The following is a 22,218-nucleotide window of genomic DNA, read 5'->3' on the forward strand; positions in this document are numbered from 1 at the left end:
TGTAAAAGTCTTTCTGATACCTTCAGGATTGTGTGTTCTGATCTCAGTTGTCCCGGGTAGTAGACGTTATTTGTAGATGTGTTCTGCACAGGCACCAGCACCTTGAATTACACACAACTAACACGTGTTTCACCCCTATCAGCTGTAAGCCGGGTCTTTTTCAAGGCATACTCCGTCTCTCTTCATTGGCAGTGGGCTACGGAGATAGGTGGTACTTAATTCAAGACTTAAACTGAGTTCTTGTTGTTGTTTTAAAGAAAAGCATTGATGAATGATGACCATCCTTCAGCGGATTCATGAAATGTCCCCTTTTGTTGCAGGAGTAGCCCGTCCATCCTGGAGCGTCACCAGCTGAGGCTGCGCTAAGAGGCCTGCACCCAAGGGAGAGCATGTATAAAAGGAATGGCCTCGCGGCCAGCGTGATGGTCACCTCCGCCACTCCAGAGGTATGGATCCCACAGTTTCTTGTCTCTCGTTAATCCTGTACATCTGAGGTGGTTGTCTCTTTCCTCGGCTGCCTGGTGCCGGGGACCCCTCTAAGGAGACCGCACTACCTTGGAAGAGTACTACAGTTCTGGCAGTGTGGTTCTACTTCTAAAATTATTGCTGTTCTTAAAAATCTTCATCTTTTTCTTTGAAACTGTCATTAGGTATGTTAATGTACACATATTACAAATGGGTGCTGATCTAGTTGCATACATTAATTCAGTGGCTCAAACCATTTCTCAAAGTACAACTGTCTGATGGAGATCTGAGACCGACGCAGACGTGTCGGCCAAAGTGAGATGCAGCTGTCCCGGAGCTGGGCTTCCTCTGTGCCGAAGTGCCCTACCGTTAGGGGCCATCTCTGCCCATGGCACCTTGGCCAGATTTGTGGACCACATGTATAAAGGCTTTTTGTGGCCGCCAACAGCCTGATTTGCAGAACTGGTTCATTTGCAAATGCAAAAAGGCTTTTTCACATGTACAGAGGCCCTATTTGTGATTTGGTAATCTATTCCTGAATCACAAATTGGGTTTGAGATTTGGTATTAGGAAGGGGCATATTTAGGACGTCCCTTCCTAATACCAAATCGCAGTGGAATGTGTGAATGTTTTGCGACTAAATGCAGTCGCAAAGATATGCATTTTACCACCTACTACAAGTAGGTGGTAACCCTTTCACAAATGGGTCCCCTTACCCTTTGCGAATGACTGTAAAAACATTTTTATATGCAGGCAGTTGTCCCAAGAACCACTGCCTTCTCTTAAAAAATTAAAAGAAAACTTTTCTTTTTTTTTTAAACAGATTCCGTTTTCCTTTAATGAAAACAGGCTGCATTAAAAAAAATATTGCTTTATTTAAAAGCAATTACAGATATGGTGGTCTTCTGACCCCAGCAGGACACCATCCCTGTAATTTTAGCGATTTCCAATGGTTCACAACCTGAGACCTACCTCATTAATATTCATGAGATAGGTCTATTTGTGACCCACTGCGAATCACGAAATGTGTCAAAGGCACATTTGTACATTGGTGTTTGCGATTACCAAAAACAGTGAATCGCAAAAATGTACTATTTGGTAATCACAAACGATTACCTTTGTACAAGTGGCCCCTAACTCTGAATACCCCCAAGCTACTTCCAGGAGGGTGAATGAGTGCAAACTTAGAAGATTAAGACGAGGGTGCTGGCTGTACCTCATAGCTCCCTGTATCCTCACCCCAAGCCCTCTACTCCTAAGGGAAAGACGATAGTCCAAAAAACACAGCAAAATTGCACGTGGGCGATATAGGCACGAACCCCGCTGGAAGTAGTTTACCGGGGCTGGACTGGGAACCAAAATCAGCCCTGGCAATACTTTTGGACCAACCCCTGAGGAAGCAATGCCCGGCCCCGGGAGGCTTGAAAAGCTTCCTTGCTGCTTCTGTTACTGGAGGCTGATATTGCAGAACCTCTCCAAAACCGGCCTCCACCCTTCCAGCCTCTCGGGGAAACGCCCGAGGCCCGATATGGACAGTTCGGTGCTGTAGTTTATACCTAACACACAATTCACATCACCTCCTGTCAACAGAGAAATACCTTGAAAATATCAACATTCAACAGCTCTGGCAATATTACAGCTGTCAATGATCACATAATGTGTTAGAGGAGAAGTGGTGCCCGATTACGAAGCTTTTAATAATGAAACACATAAAGTCAATAGTCATCAGAAACAGACGCTCACAAGACAATTCATGAATGGAAATAACTTCCTCATAGGGCGGCAAGACATGAGATAACAACATTAGTAAGAACAGGGGGGCATATTATCAAGCACGGCGTTAAAATTATCGCCGCTTTAGCGGCAGAAAACTGCCTCTAAAGGGGCGATAATGGGCTTGATAATATGCCCGTGAGAATTCCAATAGAAGCCCAAGTTGACACCAGAACACGGGCTTCTATGGGAATTCTCAAGGGCATATTATCAAGCACATTATCGCCGCCGCTAAAGCGGCGATAATTTTAACGCCGTGTCTTGATAATATGCCCCAGGATGAGGGTGCGAGAGCTCTGGGTGCCAGACATTATTAATCAATCTCATGTGCGGGATCTGCAGGACATGCAGGGGAGGGCGGCACACAGGAGGATGTGTTTATTGTGCAGAAATCAAATTTACAAAGACGATAATTCGCAAATGAGTCCCAGACCTACCACTGCACTCCCAGGGTTCAGAAAAAAATCAGTAACCACCTATTATTGTTAGCACAATCTGAGCATAGATAAAGGCATGCACAATTTTCATAAGATAATGGCATGCATAATTGAAATAGGAGTCTAAAGTCAAGGGGGCAATTCATAACAATATTTTTTACTGTAAATGCAAGTTTATGACTTAATATGCCTACCTTTGCACCTGCCAGGAATTCACATACTGATCCCTAAATGTGTTTACTATGACATATTTCTCTGCCATGACTGTTGAGACATATGTATTAGCAGCAAGGGGGAGAGAAGTGGACCTTACAAGAAAATTTAACCTCACATATTTGTATCACCGGTCCTGGACACGGTCAGTCCAAAAATGTTTTTAGGCGAATAAAGGAAAACAAGCATTTGCAATGCAATCGGTCTCGCATTTGCGATATTTTGAGCAGTTGGCATTGGAAATAACAATGTTTTTTATTTATGTGTTTTGAGAACCTGCAAGCAACAACTATAAGTACAAAGTGCACATAAACAAAAGGCATTGTCATTTACAATGCCAATAGGTCAAAGTTTTAAAAATGCAAGACCTATTGCATTGCAAATACTTGGGTGCAATGACAAAAGCAGCAAAATAGCAGTCGGGCGGCACACTATGGCAAACACAGATTTTTAGCATACCTGTTTCTAAGCCACTCCCTTAATTACATTGTCCACGCCCCTTTGAGAGACCCCCCAGTTATTTCATCCCACTTAAAGCCCTGTTTAGATGTGTAGAAATGGTGAAGATAAACAAACACTTAGCAGAATCATAACCAGAAAACATTGAGGGACTGAAAGTGCGGGAAGCCAACATTCAGCATTTGGGGTAACAGATATGTGCAGATGTTGGAGGGAATTTTATACTGGGCCGCTGTATGGACTGAAACATAGGCCGGTGCTCTCCTCTTTGTTACTGCGTGCGGCTGAGGCTTGGGACTCCGATGAGCTGCTGCTACAGTGCAACCCGATCCCTACCCTACCCTGCCCACACCCTCAGCTTCAGCAGAGTGCCGGCCGTGAGGTCAGGAACGAGGTGCGTAAACAACTACAGGCTACAGCGAAAAGGCAGTAGGACACGGGTCGGGTATGTTGGGTGTGGGTGTGGGTGATGAGTAATAAAAGTGGACGCCTGCTAATTTATTAAGTGCAACATCCGTGTTGTTAATCTAAAAGCGGGCGCTGTGCTGAAAGTTAAGAAAAAGACACACAATCAGTCTTGACCCTGTGCCTCATGGGAACCGTCCAGCCCGAAGTGCCAAGCTAGGTCCTCCCTGGACCGGAAACAAGCATCCTAGGACGATTTCGAGGTTCCCCCCCTCTTCAGCCAGGATAGCTTGATTCCAGTGGCACAGTGAGCCCAGGACCCACGTCTGGGCATACCTGGTGCACTTAGGGCGAGAAAAAAAAAGACACAAATTGATGGACGGAATGCAGAACAAATCAAAACATTCACCCCCAGTCCACAGATCTGGGTTAAATCCATCATTCTTTTGCTCACCATGCCTCCCCAGTTTAGACCTGGCCATATGCAAATCAGTCTTGACCCTGTGCCTCATGGGAACAGTCCAAAGTGCGGCACCTGGGGGCGGGATGGGGATGATGGTCTTTAAGCTGTATGGGCCATTGTTTACTGTGTGCGTCCGTGTACAACAAGAGAAAGGCGTGAGGGCGGCATGTTAAAGATAAAGCATGTGTGGCATGTTGTGGACAGAAGGAAGTGCATGAAACAGAACATGCGCCCTCCAAACTTTTCTAATAATAATTAAAGAAGCAACAAAAAGCTGTGTGTTAGCTGGGAAGGGAAAAGTGTGCCTGCAACGGCAGGTACTAGAAAGTCATTTAAAAAATAGTGCTGACATACCGTAAAGAAAGCACCGAGTAACAACTAAGGGTGGGCGTAGTTCGCGAAGTAGCACTTCGCGAAGCTACGCAAAGTGAAGTTCGCACTACGCGAGCTACGCGTAGCACTTCGCAAACTGCGAAGTAACATGTTCGCACTGTGCAAGATGTTGTTTTCAATGATTGCACAGTGCGGACAAGCAACCGGCACTGTGCAATCATTGAAAATGGCATCTTGCACAGTGCGAGCTGTAGTTTTCTGCTGCTCGAGTAGATTTTTACTCGAGCTGCAGCTTTCTCAACGCGAACTGGTAGTTTCTCATCGCGAGCGGTCGCGAGCATACGCGACCCCTCGCAATGAGAAACCTGACCTTCTCGCGTTGGGAATCTCGCCGGGAGGTTTATTTTCCATGCTCGCGATCGCGAACAAGGAAAAAGTCTCGCCAGGATGTCATTTTGCTTGCTCGCGGTCGCCAACTTGACGTTGAGGACCGCGAGCAAGCAAAAAATGACCGCAGCACTACGCAACACTACGCTACGCGTGTTCGCACTGTGCTACGTGCAGTTCGCGTAGTGCGAAGTAGCGCGAACTTCGCAAACTACGCGAGCGTAGCGTAGTGCTTCGCCCAGGCCTAGTAACAACACATGTAAAAGGTCCAGTCCTGATGGGAGGTTACAAAAGAAGACAGGGGGGTACATAGGAGGGACTAATGAGTATCCCTGCGGAATTCAGGCAAAAAGTCCGTTCCAAAAGTCTGTTCCTCCACGTAGTGGAGTCAGCTAATAAACTGCACCCCCAAATACTTTGATAAAGCAACTTTACATGCTAAATAGCATATAACCAATCCACAAAAGTGAACTTTGAAAATGAAAAATATCAGGCAATGAGAGAGGTGATCATTTTGGGGTCCCCCCTAACCTAGGGGAGGACCTAGCAGATGCCTTGAACACAAAGAGCATATCATTCTGAATGATTCAGTGGTGTTCCCATCCTCTTAAGACCACCCCAAGCACAGTTATGGGCAAAAATACAAACCCAACCAAAGACCCTGCAAAGCATTATGGGACGAGATTAGCAGTGGGCAGTGAATATTATTGTATCCAATATCAAAATAATTCTACAAAGAGCTGCAGTTCAACTAGTCGTTACTAGGTGTCCCTCAAGTCGAATGCTTTTGCATTTGACTCATGAGGGACACCTAGTAACGGTTAGTGGAACTGCAGCTGCATGAAAGGGTTTCAATGCTTTTGCATTTGACTTGTGAGGGACACCTAGTAACGACTAGTGGAACTGCAGCTTGATGTAATAATTTCAATGCTTTTGCATTTGACTTGTGAGGGTGTGGTAAATAATTTAATTACCGGGGCTTAATTTGATACAGAAACATAATAAAATAGCTCAGTAAATAAGAGGCAGAATCCGTGGTATTAGAGGTTCGGAATGGGCTTTATTCCAGTGGTCGATTATAATCGGTTGCTCCAGGTTCCATCACCACGAAGGTTCAGGAAGTGAAGTACATACATTATTAACAATCAATTACTTTTATACAATAGGCATTACAGTGAGGCAAATACAAGAGGCGTAACAATTGATAGTGGTGATAATATATTCGTACGTAGCAAAAATAGGCGTAACTGGGAGTGATTTAAAGAACGTCATCAGATGTGATGTCATAAGAGGGTGGTTACATGAAAGAATTTCGCAATGTCAGCAGAAATACTTGGCAGATATGCGCGCGCAGCAGCATGACGTGTGATTGACGTGCATCTAGGGGGTGGAGGGGACTTGACATTTAGCTCTACATGTGGCGACAGAAGTCTGGAGGGTCAAGTCAACCTAATCCCAAATCATATCTAACATCCTATGTTTAAAGAACTAAGTTATCCAAAAGAGAGGTCTCTTCGAGTAGAATCTTATTCTATACTGACTATACTGACTGCTAGTGCGTGTACAAGCGTCTAAGTGTCTATACTAGATGCGAGGGCGGAATCTTCCATAGTAATAGGGCTATGAATTACTTGCATGAAGACAGAGAAACCGGGCCTTTTCTCGGTAGCTGGCAGAATGTTTACTTAAACTACTAGACAGGAATGCATTGGGCAGGGATCGGAGCAGATAACTTCGAAGGTGAAATACAGTTTTTGGCAGGCAGCAGGCTGATGTCAGGCTTCGTGAGCCGCGCAGAGAATGAGACAAAGTTCATGGTCACAGATGCAGGCTCAGACTGGAGCTTTCAGAGGCAGAAGGCAAGAAGAGTTTGATGACAGAATCAGGGCCTACTTGCCTGGACTGTAAAATGGCATAAGTGAACCATATAAAGCCGGTGGCCTTTCATACTTAGGGATGGAATATCCGGCCTATTCATGGCGGATCTGACAGAGGACATGTTAACGGTGGACGCACATGTATTTGCGTCTTCATAACTGGAACTGGAGGGAACATACATGTACTTGTAACATGCACATAGAACCGTTGGGGTCCAAGATAGGGGACATAACTGACCAGAAAAATCCATATTTCCACATTCCCTCCTTGTCCCCTACTTGCCCGTCAAGAGATATCAATCTTCATTAATCCATTGATCTGTTCATATAGCATCATTTGTTCTTCTTTCTTCTTCCGGGATCTTGAATGAAAATCTTGATGTGGAATGCACGATGTGGCACACAGACCACAAATCGCTGGTCCACATTGTAGACATAGACAGCAACTGAATAGTATGAGAAGGCCAATACCTAGGAAAGATAGGACCTTCCATCCAAAGGTAGATAATACACTCCAAAACCAACCGGACCAAGTCCAGGTGCCTGGATTCTGGTGTATCTGGCTTACAATCTTATGAAGACGAGTTATGGCTTTATATACAGATGGCGAATTTTCTGGTATGAAAATGCAACAGCTTGATCCGATGACCCTACAAGCTCCGCCCCTATCGGCCAGGATGACGTCAAGGACAAGACGATTTTGAAGCACAACAATCCGCATAGCAGACTGCTCTTCTGTTAAATTGCCTAAGGCGGAAATAGTTTCGTTCACTACTGCTTCAAGGGTTCTAGTTAATCTACGTATCAGCTTACTATTAGTAACGGTACCTATATAGGGAAAGAGACCTTTATTGAAATCTGTGTATTTTTCCCATGCTGTTTCAGTGTAATCGACTATCGGGAGATCTCTCCTTACTCTATTATATACTAAATGAATATTTCTGTGATAATCAGCAGGAGCTAGAAAAACAGGTGGCAAAAGGAATCCAATATAGCAAGTACCATCCCAATCTAGAGGTAAACGTACATATGCCGTCTGACCACATATGAAATAGGAATGGCGGGAAGCTCTAAATGTAGACTTGCCTTGATCACTAAATTCTACTACAGTGGTGCATTTACTATGGCCCATGTGTATGGAACCATTCTTTCTTATACATAATTCACCTTTTACTGGAAATATTGACATAGCGGGCAAAATTGAAGTAGCTTCTGATTCGACATTTAGGATCATAAGATTGAGCGTAGAATTACCTAATCCATACACTTCATTTTCTAGATCAGTTCCTGTTCTCTGGGGAAGTCCCTCCTTGTTAGGGTGGCAGACTTTAAGCAAAACTAAGTTCAAATTTCCCCATACCCAGTTATCTTGATAAACTGCAGAATTCGAATCTAGAGAATTAATTAAACTAAACCATGCTCCACAGGAGCCGTTGTGTGTGAACGGGTATGGAAAGAGAGGTAGAATTCCTTTATAATTCTGATAGGGAGGGAGTCGGCCACATATCCAACAATTTGTAGCATTGCTAACCTGATGGGAATGATGCAACATACTAATAAACGTGTTATTGCGCAGTGCAAATCTATAAGACAACTCAAGCGGAGGTAATTCACTAAAAGAATGTTCAGCAGTAACATTGTAAACATGTCTAGAAATAGGATAATATATGTGCAACAATATACTTGCAGTAATTATTAAAAGACTTGAGAAAAACAAAATTAATAACGTCACTATGCAATGACTACGCAGTGATTTACAGTACGCCTGTCGTTTCAACATTTTTCGGGTGCTTTCTCTATTCAGGTCCAAGGGATACATGTCAGAGACAATTCAACCGCTTCACCTTGGAGAGGACTTAAACAATCAAATTGCTCGACTGATTGGGCCTGAGCTTTAATTTATAATGTTCGGAATCACTTTTTTCCACAAAAGGAAGTTTTGAGTCAATGGGTGAAGACACACAAGGTGAGGTATTCACATCTGATTTTAGTCCATGAAATTTCTTGATATGACTTGAATGAATCCATCCTTTTCTGCCTTCGATCTTCACGGCTGTTCTTGTGGTGAGCAACACCAGCTGAGGTGACCTCCACCTAGGTTCCAGCTGAGTCTTTCGATCAAAGTTCCTCACGAGGACCAAGTCTCCCGGAACCACGTCATGGGGTTTCACCTCAGTGTTGTCAGGAAAAGCTGCAGCTACCTGTGAACGACAAGATTGTAGTGCAGACATCAAGGAAGCCAAGTAATCTGTCAGCATGTTACAGTCAATATCAGTTATTTTGCGTGGTATAGGCGTCCCCCACATATTTGGTGGTCTGCCGAAGATCACTTCATACGGGGATAGCCCTGTTCGAGAGTGTGCTACCATTCTCATGTAAAAGAGCGCAACTGGTAATGCTACTACCCAGTCGACACCTTTCTCCCTGCATATTTTGGACAATCTAATTTTCAGAGTCTGATTATGTCTTTCTACGAGACCTGCTGCTTCGGGGTGTCGGACACAGTGGAATTTCCACTGATAGCCTAACAAAAGTGAAACGTGTTTCATTAATTCGGATGAGAACGGCTGGCCGTTATCTGAGTGAACAACACGTGGTAAACCGTATCGTGGGAAGAATTCTCGAACCAACTGTTTGGCAGTAGTCGGGGCAGTGTAATCTGAAACCGGGTATGCCTCCGTCCAACGGGAAAGAGCACACACAACTACGAGAACATATTTGAATCCTCTACATCGTTCCATCTGGATATAATCCATCTGGAGGACTTCAAAAGGATGATCAGGAGGATGAAATCCACCCTGTTCTACGGGAACGCTTTTTCCTGGGTTGAACTGGCAACAGATCATACAGGTACGAACCTTTTGTTTGGCTGCAGCTCGTAAATGTTTATTAAACCAAATGTGTTGAATGCTATCTAGCATAGCTTTTTCTCCTAGATGTGCTGGACTATGTACAGTGTTAATTATAACTTGGACCATTGAATCAGGAAGGAACCACACAGACTTTTCCTTCATCATCCATCCTTGATCGGTTTGGATCCCTCCTAATTCAGTCCATTTCTTTATTTCGTCTGGTGTAGCATGTGTCTGTATGTCAATTACGTCAAGAGTAGGATCTTTAACCGTCATACAATGTGTTGGCGTCGGGACTATTGTCTTTGTCATGTCGGATGTTTGAGTTTGAGCAGTCTGTTTAGCTGTTCTATCAGCTAAATCATTGCCTTGAGAAATGATATCAGTAACTTTCGTATGAGCTTTACATTTCATAATTGATATTGCAGTGGGTAGATGTATTGCATCTAATAAAGCATGAATGAGGGGTCCGTGCTGAATGTGGGCACCGTGAGAAGTTAAATAACCTCTCTCTCGCCACAGCACGCCGAAGTCATGTACGACTCCGAATGCATAACGTGAATCAGTGTATATGTTGACTTTTTTATTTGTGGCTTGAATACAGGCTTGTGTCAGAGCGACGAGCTCTGCTGCTTGAGCGGACAAGGTATTTATGCAATTTGTTTCAATGATTTCAGTGTCTGTTGTGACTGCGTAAGCGGCCACTAGTTCTCCTGTACCTTTTCTCATACATGAACCATCTACATACAACGTCAGGTCTGGGTCTGATAATGGGACATCGGTTAAATCTTGTCTGGGTTTCGTCGTGATTGTAATAACTTCAATACAGTCATGGGCTAGTGGGTCTGTTCCATTTACAGGTAAAAGTGTGGCAGGATTCAATGTGTTACAACGTCTGATTTCTATATGTGGCTGAAACAGTGTTAGTTCATACCCTGTAAGTCTTGCTATAGTCAAATGTTGTGTTTGCGTTCGATTCACAAGAACCTCCACTGCATGTGGTACTTGTACTGTCAATGGATGTCCTAACACTATGGCATTGCTTTGTCTGATTGCTAAAGCTGTCGCTGCCACTGATTTCAGGCACGCAGGCAGAGCCTGAGCTACGGGATCTAATGTACTAGAAAAATAAGCACATGGTTTGTGTGCTCCTGCTTGTTCCTGTGTGAGTACTGACAAGGCAGTACCTTCGCGTTCTGTAATAAAGAGTGTAAACTGTTTACTGTAACATGGTGTTGCTAAAACAGGTGCTTGACATAAAGCTTTCTTTAAGCTTTCAAAAGCTTGTGTATGTTCCTGAGTCCAAGGGAGAACAGTCGATGTGGCTGCCTCCTGTGTTGTCAACTGAATGAGTGGTTTTGCTAGAAATGCATACTGAGGGATCCACTGCCTACAATATGAAGTGAGGCCTATGAAAGCCCGTACCTCCTTTTGTGTCTTGGGTATTGGCATGTTAGCTATTAACTGAATGCGGTCGGGTGTAAGCTGCCTTCCCTCCTTGGACAGCGAGTGTCCAAGATAAACAACTCGCTGGACACAGAATTGCAGCTTAGAAGGGGACACCTTGTGCCCCTTTTCGGCTAGAAATTGTAAAACTGTCAGTGATGCTTTCTCACATTCGGGTTCGCTTCTAGCGGTGATCAGCAGATCATCGACATATTGAAGCAAGGCAGTGTTAACTGGCATGTGGATACTGTCGAGTTCTCGTTTCAGTGCTTGGCTATAGATGCTGGGGCTTTCTGTAAATCCTTGAGGTGCGCGTGAGAATTTGAAGCTACGTCCATTTAAACTAAATCCGAACAAATATTGGCTTTCCGGATCTATTGGGACGCTGAAAAAGGCATTTTTGAGATCAATTACAGTAAAGAATGTTGCTTCGGAATCAATAGCTGTCAGTAATGATGAGATATCGGGGACCACAGGGAATTGTGGCACAATACACTTGTTTAATTCGCGCAGATCAATAACCAATCGATATACTGGTGGGGCCTTCGGATCTGTTCGTTTGAGAATCGGAATTATCGGTGAATTACATACATTGGAGTCTGTTTCTACAACCACTCCTTGGGCAATGAGCTCGTCAATGATTTGTAGTAAAGCCACTACAGCATCTGGTGGTAACTTGTATTGTCGCATTCGTGGTAGTACCACTCCTGCCTTTAGTGTAACTCGATATGGTGTAATATTCATGCAACCAACATCAGTAGGGCCTTGTGCCCATAGATGTGTAGGTAAAGTCTGCAATCGGGGATCCATGTCTCTAGACACATAATGACCTTTAAAATCACGTAAAAACAATCTTACTCCTTCCGGAGAACAACATATTATAGCTCCTAGAGCTTTCAATGTCTTTATTCCTAACAGGTTTTCTGGACATGATTTAGTAAGCAATAAATCTGTAGTTCGGGTCAAAGGTCCTATCGTAAGTGGAAGAGGTTGTGACACTTCATTAACAATAGGTTTTCCTGAAAAACCAAGGGAAATATTCTGTGAGCCTGAGAGGGGTGCCCCTGGAACTTCACTACGTTTTATAGTTGTTCGACTTGCCCCTGTATCGAGTAAAAATTTTCTGTCTTGGCCTAATAATTTACTATGTACATAAGGTCCTTCTTGATCTACAGGGATCTCGATAAGGGGTAAGTCAACTTCCCTCTCTAGGCTGGTTCATGCATATCGTTGATAATCAGGATAGTCATACTGTGCGGTCTGGTACAGTTGTCGTGTCGTGGTTTGCGTGGCAGCAACAGGCAGCGCTGGTGCAGCTGGCACAAACTGTATAGTCTGTTGTGGAGCTGGCATGGACTGTGCATGCTGCAAGGCTCCTTGTTCATTCTGATCCTGTCTAAGTGGCCGTGGTCTTTCTTTTGTAATACCCGTGGCGATATTACGCTTCAGGACTGGACAATCGTGTACATGATGACCTAGTTGTTTACAATAGTTGCATGTCCCTTTTACAGGTCCTGCTAAATCGCCAGAATGTGTCGTACCCTTTTTATGTCCTTCAGCTGGAACTGTCTGGGAGACTAGCATTTTCATTTTCGTGTCTTTCATGCGTCTTTGTTCATGATCTTGTTCCTCTCTAATTCTATTGTGATGATACTGTAACATTTGTAACATTTGTGATGGAGTGTTACCTCGCCAGGTACTCTCGAATTTTAATACTCTATTCTTCACTTGGGGCAAGGAATTTTCAACTAATTTTGTCACAAACAGATGTGGGTATGATTCGCTACTTGCTTTTATGCAACTATTTATACCGAAACATTTTTCAAATCGTGCATAGAAATCACTAGTGTCTTCATCTTGCTTTTGTTTACAGGCTGAAATTGCACCCCAGTCTTCCTTTTTCGTGGTTAATAAACGTGGCAGTACCTGTACTAGTAAACCTGGTAGTGCTTTAGTTTTGTCCCCAAGCCCCGAACCTGGACCTCGGGCCTTTTCTTCATTTTCTAATGCTGTCCAATCTATCTTTTGGTCTCCCACCTCCCACTCTTTTTCCTTGAGTTTTTCATAAATGCCAGCAGGCATTAATACCTTTAATATTGTCATAATGTCGGGATAGGTATACTCTCCCATGAGTAACATGTCTTTAATTTCTCGGTGGAAACCCGCTGGGTCTTTGTCATGACTTGGTACCACTTTCTTCATTTCTAACAATTCTATTTTCGATATGGGTGTATATACAAATACACGTTTAAACTCATTGTCCTCGCCTTTTATTGGGTGTACTTCTCGTAAGGGATTCTGTCTGTCCATGTAATACGTGGTTCTTTCCTTAATGGGCAGTGAGACATGTCCTGGACATACAAAAAGAATGTACTGCTTTCTTGATTCTAGTATTTCTTTAATTAGCTTAGTACCTGAACCTCTCCATTTATTCGTGAGTAATTCAGTCAATATATCAGGTAAGGGACCAGGATCTGAATGTTGGCTTTTATATAGTATAAGAAGTTGTTGAATCATATAAATCCCAGCTAAACGCTGTTCATCTGGGGTGAGATTCAAAAATGTGTGTGCTACTGTATTATCACCATACATTCCGGGACTGTCAACCCAATGGACAGCTGACCTGGCTAATTCTTGTTCATCCATAGAATCGAGAAAATGATAACCCCTTCGTTCTCGCAGTAATTTGTCAGCGGCTTGGAATGAATGCTCGTTAGACCTTATATTTATTATTGGTGTTTGAAAATTCCTGTTATTTTCTAGACATATCGGACGTATCGGATCAGTAAGACATCTAGTACTATTACAAGATCTTCCTCTACCTACATAGGCTATAGTTTCTGACTGTCCTGTGGGCAGTCCTGATGCTTCTTCCTCGCTTTGTTCGAACTGGTCTACCGCTAATCTTTCTTCGTGTAGGCGTTCTATTTCTTTACGGATCTTTCGGCACATGGCTATTATACAGTTTTGCTTATCATGTCTCCCTTCTGATATATTCTGGCTCCATCTGGTAAGAATTTGCATTGCTTCCGGGTCTACCCCCGGTCGGTCTTGATTTCTGATCACACAATTTATGAGGAAACGTAACAGTTCCCCCTGTATTTCCACTTTCTGGTATTCCATAGCTCTGTTAATACATTCAGAATCTCGCCCTGTTTGGACAAAATGGTATATATTATCTAGATGCGCAGTCATTCCTGGTAACTTCCCTAAATACACCGCGGCTCGTCTGATACGTAATGATGCTAGGGTCATTTCGTCCTCTTTTCCGGGCACAGGATCATATCTACAATCTATAAGAAGTTCCTTAAGCGTACGGGCATTTATGAGTTTGGGGGTACGTGAATGTGCTGACTCTTGAAAAGTAAGTTTATTTATTCTAGGTGGCGTAGAAAAGATATTGGTAGCACCTCCGGTAGCCCCGTCTGGGGTATCGGGTGTGAAAGGATTCGTTGAACGTGATACAGCAACTATAGGTGTGGATACAGCTATAGAAGTAGCTGTAGGAACAGATGCAGAAACAGATGTGCTTGCCGGAACTTGTGTCAGAACTTGTTGCTGTAGGGATACGGGTACTGGATCTTGGCGTTGAACCTCCCTGGCAGGCGGTCTATGTGGGGCGGGATTAGCATACTCGGGAGCTGCGTCATCTAAATATGAGGAAAGAAAAACATCTTCTGCGGTTCTAGGATGCCCCTTAGGATGTACCTTTATTGGAAATAATGGGGTTGGCAAGTCTTTTGGTATCCCTGGAGTAGCCTTAGGTAATCCTTCAGCCAGAAGGGGATACATACCATTCATAAGGGCATTTCTTTGTCTGTCTACTTGTTCTGATTTCACTCGTGCACCTTCTTCAATTAATAGATTTTCTCGGACTTCATTTGAATTCTCTTTACTCTTCTCTTCCTGTCTACGTGCTTTTTCTGTACGTCTATACGATTCTTTACGCCATAATTCAATGGCGTCTTTCTGTGATTGTCTAGCTTTCTTTTTCCATAATTCTTCCTCTACTTTCACGATGCACTCTGCATCCCAGGTCCCAGCCGCGGGCCACCTCTGACTTTCTGGTAATTCCTTAGTGTAGTCTACCCATAAATCAAGAAATAATATAGCGTCTAAGCCATGTTTATGATACATGAAGTGCCCTGGAGTGTCCCTAGGAGGAATAGGAACGGCTTCTTCGAGTACCCCTTTTCTTGTTGTGATCTGTCTTAATTTCGAAAAGAGCGGCATATTGAAAACTGATCTGATACTTGATTTTGAACAAACTTAATACATTAAACACAATAATGAACAGTCATTCACACCACAATATGCAGAACGTTATTAAAACATTTAACATTTAACATTTAACTGAGCAACGATGATGATGACGATCTAAGAAAAACTTAATCACTAAACATAATACTCGACTTGAACTGAATTATTCTGAATTTATATACTTGATATACTAGATATACTGCTAAACAGTACAGATACACTGCTGAAACAGTGCAGACCGGATTTGTGTACCCAAACCCGTCTGGACCGGCACAACTTATGTGCACGCCAGAACGCCTCCCCAGTAATGGTACTCACCGGGTAGCTCGGAACGGAAGGCCTCGGAAACTGAACTGAACTTGAACCGGACTGGACTCGACTCGAACACTTCGGACACTGGACTCGACTTGGGACTTCGGAAAACTGGTGGGCCTCTGTATACCTCGGATCTTGCTCTCTCAGCTAGGCTCTGGTCGGGATACTTCGCACTTCTCACCGCCTCGTCTGGGTGTTGATCGCAGCCTCAGTCGCCCCCGCTTGACCGGAGGGAGATACAGGAAATCCTGCTGGTACGCGTTATTGTCCGTCCAGCTGTGGCAGGAGACCGGGCCTGCAACGCACCGCCGGCGCGTGAGATGAGAAAGTGTCCCTATTCGGGCGCCATTCATGTGGTAAATAATTTAATTACCGGGGCTTAATTTGATACAGAAACATAATAAAATAGCTCAGTAAATAAGAGGCAGAATCCGTGGTATTAGAGGTTCGGAATGGGCTTTATTCCAGTGGTCGATTATAATCGGTTGCTCCAGGTTCCATCACCACGAAGGTTCAGGAAGTGAAGTACATACATTATTAACAATCAATTACTTTTATACAATAGGCATTACAGTGAGGCAAATACAAGAGGCGTAACAATTGATAGTGGTGATAATATATTCGTACGTAGCAAAAATAGGCGTAACTGGGAGTGATTTAAAGAACGTCATCAGATGTGATGTCATAAGAGGGTGGTTACATGAAAGAATTTCGCAATGTCAGCAGAAATACTTGGCAGATATGCGCGCGCAGCAGCATGACGTGTGATTGACGTGCATCTAGGGGGTGGAGGGGACTTGACATTTAGCTCTACATGTGGCGACAGAAGTCTGGAGGGTCAAGTCAACCTAATCCCAAATCATATCTAACATCCTATGTTTAAAGAACTAAGTTATCCAAAAGAGAGGTCTCTTCGAGTAGAATCTTATTCTATACTGACTATACTGACTGCTAGTGCGTGTACAAGCGTCTAAGTGTCTATACTAGATGCGAGGGCGGAATCTTCCATACTAATAGGGCTATGAATTACTTGCATGAAGACAGAGAAACCGGGCCTTTTCTCGGTAGCTGGCAGAATGTTTACTTAAACTACTAGACAGGAATGCATTGGGCAGGGATCGGAGCAGATAACTTCGAAGGTGAAATACAGTTTTTGGCAGGCAGCAGGCTGATGTCAGGCTTCGTGAGCCGCGCAGAGAATGAGACAAAGTTCATGGTCACAGATGCAGGCTCAGACTGGAGCTTTCAGAGGCAGAAGGCAAGAAGAGTTTGATGACAGAATCAGGGCCTACTTGCCTGGACTGTAAAATGGCATAAGTGAACCATATAAAGCCGGTGGCCTTTCATACTTAGGGATGGAATATCCGGCCTATTCATGGCGGATCTGACAGAGGACATGTTAACGGTGGACGCACATGTATTTGCGTCTTCATAACTGGAACTGGAGGGAACATACATGTACTTGTAACATGCACATAGAACCGTTGGGGTCCAAGATAGGGGACATAACTGACCAGAAAAATCCATATTTCCACAAGGGACACCTAGTAACGACTAGTTGAACTGCAGCTCTTTGTAGAATTATTTTGATATTTTATTTTTGCCCATAACTGTGCCTGGGGTGGTCCTAAGAGGATGGGACCACCACTGAATCGTTCAGCAAGATGGGCTCTTTGTTTTCAAGGCATCTGCTTGGTTCTCTCCCTAGGTTAGGGAGGATACCAAAATCATCACCTCTCTCACTGCTTGCTAAACTTTCATTTTCACTTTTGTGAAATGACTATATGAATTTTAGCATGTAAAGACAGAGATACTTGTTATTTTACCAAAAGAATATCAGGTTTCTGTTTCATTGGGAGTCCAACAGAACGAAATTGCGAACTTCGTGGAATTCTGCATAGTAGTACTCCGCCAATTACGCCCACCCTTACTAATAAGCCTATTAACAAATCAAAAGCCAACATTTACAAAGGACAGTTACAGCAGCCAATTGAAAAGTTGGGCGGAGAGTGGGCAGAGCTTCAAGACCATACCTGAATACAGCATACCTTGCAGAGTAGTGCATGCTCTGCCCAGGCTCTGTCCATGTGCCCAGCGGACTCCTCTTCCCATGTCTGTAATCTGACACTGTGTAGAATTAAGCAGAGGTCAAAGGGGAGCAGCGGATATTTCCAGGACATTCGCAGTTGTAGGCCTGAGAAACTGCACCTATTTCAGCTTCCAAGGCCTACTACTGGCAATGTGTGTGAGTAACAAATAGCAGTAAATCTTACCTTGCATGCAAGAGTATTTCAAAGGTCGAGATTTACTATTTTTTTTTGATTTAGGCCCAAAGCATGTACATTCTACGGTGGGTGTACTTTAAGTACAAGCCTAGGTGTTAGCAAAGTAAATCCGAATTTAAAATTAGTTTTGTAACTCAAGCTCTTGGGTCTTTGAACAAGTTCTCAAAATCCTGGGCAAGGGAATAAAGACCTGTAGTTTGAAAAAACCTCTACCGATGTGGGTCAGGCAACGTCGCCAACTAACTACTGATCTCCTAGGGGTAAATTACATACACGTAATTGAGGATGGAGCCAAGTGTTCTCTTATTTAATCATGTTCACTCTTGAGATTAAAAAATCTATATTATATTTCAGTATTTAATATCTAGAATGTAAGCCAGATTTCTCAATTGAGTCACGCAGGGGTAAGGGCAACTTGACACCACTTTCTAATTTTTATGTAAAATACAATGATTTAATTGGAAGACTGCCTGGTCACTGGCTTGCCTCAATAAAGCAGTGGTACTAGGGTTTCTCTCCATATTCTTTTAATTAAACTGGTCTAGTCAGACAAGTTTTAAACACTGTTTTTATTTTATAGAAAAAAAATTGGTCAGAGAGAAAGAGAATTTTCAGAAGAGAAAGAAATTGGTATAAAATTTAAAAAGAGGGGTATAATTAAGAGAAAGGGAAATGAGTGTAGGTTTGTGGTAGCAAACAAGGAGAGAGACATGCTGATATTAATTAAACATTAGCATATTATTTGTACCAAACAGGGCTGTTTCTTGGCGCTAATCACTTACAAAGTACTTCCTACCTGCCCAAATATTTTTTTCTATCCTATTATGTTTACTTATCAAGTTGTGCATTTTACACACTTCCTGAATCAGCCTCATTTGTTTATTTTTTAAAGCATTTGTTTTTCTTTTATAGTGCCTATCATTTGTGAAAGTGCAGGTGGATTAACAAGAATTTGAAAGACAACTTTCTTAACTATTCCTGCAATCCCTTAACACTGAAAACATTTTGTTTTCTGAAATACTATTATATGGTCAGGTGGAATCTTCATTTTGCATATTTCCCAACCACTGTTCTGTAGTTATGACCTATCTCCCTGCAAGAAAGCAGAAGGCGAGGATTCTATTCTATTCGCTATTCGTGTTCTGCTGCATTTAGCGCTATTTCTTGCTGCAAAATGCAATCTCACACCCATTTTGGATGAGAGGAAGCATTTTTGTGCTAAGAAATAGCAATTAATGAAGAATTACTCTTTCTTACTTACGCCCATCCTTATTTATCCTCCCCCCTCAGTCACTAAAGACCCGGATATTTTTGGCTGGTTGAGCATGAAATGAGGGTCAGTTGAATTGGTGGAAGGACCAAATGGGGGCGTCCAGAGGCTGATGACACTCTCTGAAGAGGCAACTGGTCGTTTCTGGAGGTGTGCTCTGAAATGCACTGAGGGCCTCTGACACCGCAATCTTTTGAGGGCATGCTGGAGGTGTCAAAGGGTGTACTGAGGGTCTCTGAGAGCTCACTGGGGGAGTGTTAAGACCAGCTGGAGGCGACAGAACACAAACCTAATGTCTCTAAAGTTATGATGGAAGTACGGACACACCCTCAGTGGGTCCCTGAAGGCTGGTTGGGAGTGCTTAGTGACCGGCTTAAAGTAGGGTCAGCGTGAGGGTTTCTGAAAGCACGGTCGTAGATTCTCAGGTATGCTGAAGGTCTCCAAGGACACGCCAAAGGTCATTTAAGTAGCAGGTGTGGACCAAATAGTGGCAAAAGGGCTGGGTTTTATCTATGGGCAAAGAGGAGATGTCGGCAGGGGAGGTTGACAGTCTGCTTCATGTCCTGAGGGTCGGAGATGTCGGCAGGGTAGGTTGACAGTCTGCTTCATGTCTTGAGTATCGGAGATGTCGGCAGGGTAGGTTGACAGTCTGCTTCATGTCCTGAGGGTCGGAGATGTTGGCAGGGTAGGTTGACAGTCTGCTTCATGTCTTGAGTGTCGGAGATGTCGGCAGGGTAGGTTGACAGTCTGCTTCATGTCCTGAGGGTCGGAGATGTCGGCAGGGTAGGTTGGCAGTCTGCTTCATGTCCTGAGGGTCGGAGATGTCGGCAGGGTAGGTTGACAGTCTGCTTCATGTCCTGAGGGTCAGAGATGTCGGCAGGGTAGGTTGGCAGTCTGCTTCATGTCCTGAGGGTCGGAGGTGTCGGCAGGGTAGGTTGACAGTCTGCTTCATGTCCTGAGGGTCGGCAAGGCTTTTCTAGGGGGGTTTACTGAGGATCACAGGTGGCTATTTCAGTGTATTTGAGGGTGAAACAGAGGTTTTGTGAGAATGGGCTGGTTGTGTCTCAATGCAGAGCAAGGATTTCTGTGTCCTGGATGCTATCGAACAGTTTAATACGCTACTTTAATGTGTATTTTATTGACATTTTTTTAAGGTACATATATTTTATGGAATTAGTTATCAAAATAATTATCTTAAATGATAACCCTATTGGCCCTGTGCACATTACGTGCTTTACGTTAGCTAGTCCTACAAGATACTCCAATTTGCAATCTGTAGACTTTCCTGATGGCATAGTGGCCCTGCTTTATGCCCATTTCAAGGTCTTTTCCTGAGGTTTTTGTCCCCTGGTTTTAGTCTTAGCAGGAAGATTTTCCAGTCTCAAGTGAGGTATATAGATCTTAAGCCAATGTTAAACAAATTGCATTGTGTTGACTTTTAATCTTAGGAACTCGACAAGCGTTTCGATAATATGTACTGTGTACTTTTATGGATCAAATGAATGAAATAAAGTTATTTGATTGATTGATTGATTGACTGTGTGCTGGTGAAGTTCTCAGAGGGCCTGCAGGTGAGAGCATTCCAGGGGTCAGTGAGAGTCCTCTGGCGATGTTGAAGGATCAGCTGATGGTGTCTCATGCAAGGCTTTGAGCCCATGACAGTGACGTGATGCTCAAAGAGGGCTATGCGTGGGCGATTTAGCGTCTGTATGGATTCTCTGAACCTCCGACTCTCACTACAGATTAGCGGTGACTTTCTGAGCCTAGCTTAGGGCTTTTAAGGACCAGTTATTTCTGTCTGAAAGGAGCTGAGGATCGCAGATAGGGTGTGCCTGACACTCATCTGATTTTCTCAGGGCTATTCTGGGGTCTTTAATTTCCTGCTATAGTTGTGTTTGGGCTAAATGAGGATCACTAAGGGCCAGCTAGAAGAGCCTGGGGTCATTGAGCGAAGGCTGAGGGTTTCTGAGGACATTCTGCTGTTCTCTGAGGCTTGGTGAAATATTGTGGGGGCACTCCAAGTGCCTCTGAGGGCAGACCAAGGGTGTTTAGGTAACAGCTGTAGGTAAATGAGGGCAAGGTGAGAGCATTGAATGACATCAGAGGATGTCTGAGGGTTGGCTCAGGGTGGCATGGGCAAGCAGGAAGTTTCAGAATGCAGAGGGCCTTAAATATCCAGGTGAGGGTCTCTAAGGGAGGTTCATGGTGTCTGGAGACATGCCAGCAGTCTCTAAATGGTATCTAAGTAGCAGTTGGAGATGCTTGAAGGCAGGATGAGTGTCTCTGGTTTTGTCGACTGACCATCTGGAGTTAGCTGAATGTAGACAGAGATCCAACAGTGTTTTTTTTTTAATCCAGAATGCTGACCGAGGGTGTCTGAGGGATTGCTGGCAGTGCCTCATGTTATGCTGGGAGTTCCTGAGAGATTTGGTTTTATCTAATGACCACCTGGGGCTGTTTGAATATTAATTCAGAACTAGCTGGTTGACGGAAGAGTTAACTAGGGGTATGTATTGATCATTTGTGTTGTCAGAGTTCCTACTGAGGTCTGACCTTGTACGAAGGTATGATAAGCATTTTTAAAGATTTCTTTTTTGCTTTAAGTGACGGTGGGATGCTTGCATTAATCTCAGCTGCTGGTAATTACTTGATCCCCATAGCAGTCCATAATTCTTTTTCTCAACATGCCACCTTAGACCTGAACGACCCATACAAGGGGCATCTGGTCATGTCTAATGACTAGCTTGGTGTGTGCGAATGTGAATTAAGGGCTGGCTGATATTTTTAATCACTAAATTAGGGTGTTTGAAGGCCAGCTGAGCCTGAAGGCCTTCGAGGGTGCACGCAGTGTCTCTAAGAGTTGGCCTGTTGAGTAGGAGGGTGAGTCATCCGTTAGACCCGGCTTCCTGGGCAGCAGGGCACTCATGGGTTACTGTGCTCCAATCGCATCAACTGGAGTGTACACTGTGGATGTCCTG

At 43.7% G+C, this 22,218-nt stretch overlaps 1 protein-coding gene across 2 annotated transcripts in view; it reads left to right on the forward strand.

The window, feature by feature from the left end:
- The window catches only part of RALGPS1 (Ral GEF with PH domain and SH3 binding motif 1), a 1,694,135-nt gene that overhangs the window by 299,674 nt on the left and 1,372,243 nt on the right, over window positions 1–22,218 (forward strand). For both annotated transcript variants that reach the window (XM_085613823.1, XM_085613822.1), the window contains exon 3: window positions 321–446. In XM_085613823.1, coding sequence (XP_085469949.1) covers window positions 390–446 — 57 coding nt within the window. In that variant the 5' untranslated portion in view covers window positions 321–389. The remainder of the gene's footprint in view (window positions 1–320; window positions 447–22,218) is intronic.

Source organism: Triturus cristatus, chromosome 1_2 (genome assembly GCF_964204655.1).
Source record: "Triturus cristatus chromosome 1_2, aTriCri1.1, whole genome shotgun sequence".
In the NCBI taxonomy this organism is placed as follows: Eukaryota; Metazoa; Chordata; class Amphibia; order Caudata; family Salamandridae; genus Triturus; species Triturus cristatus.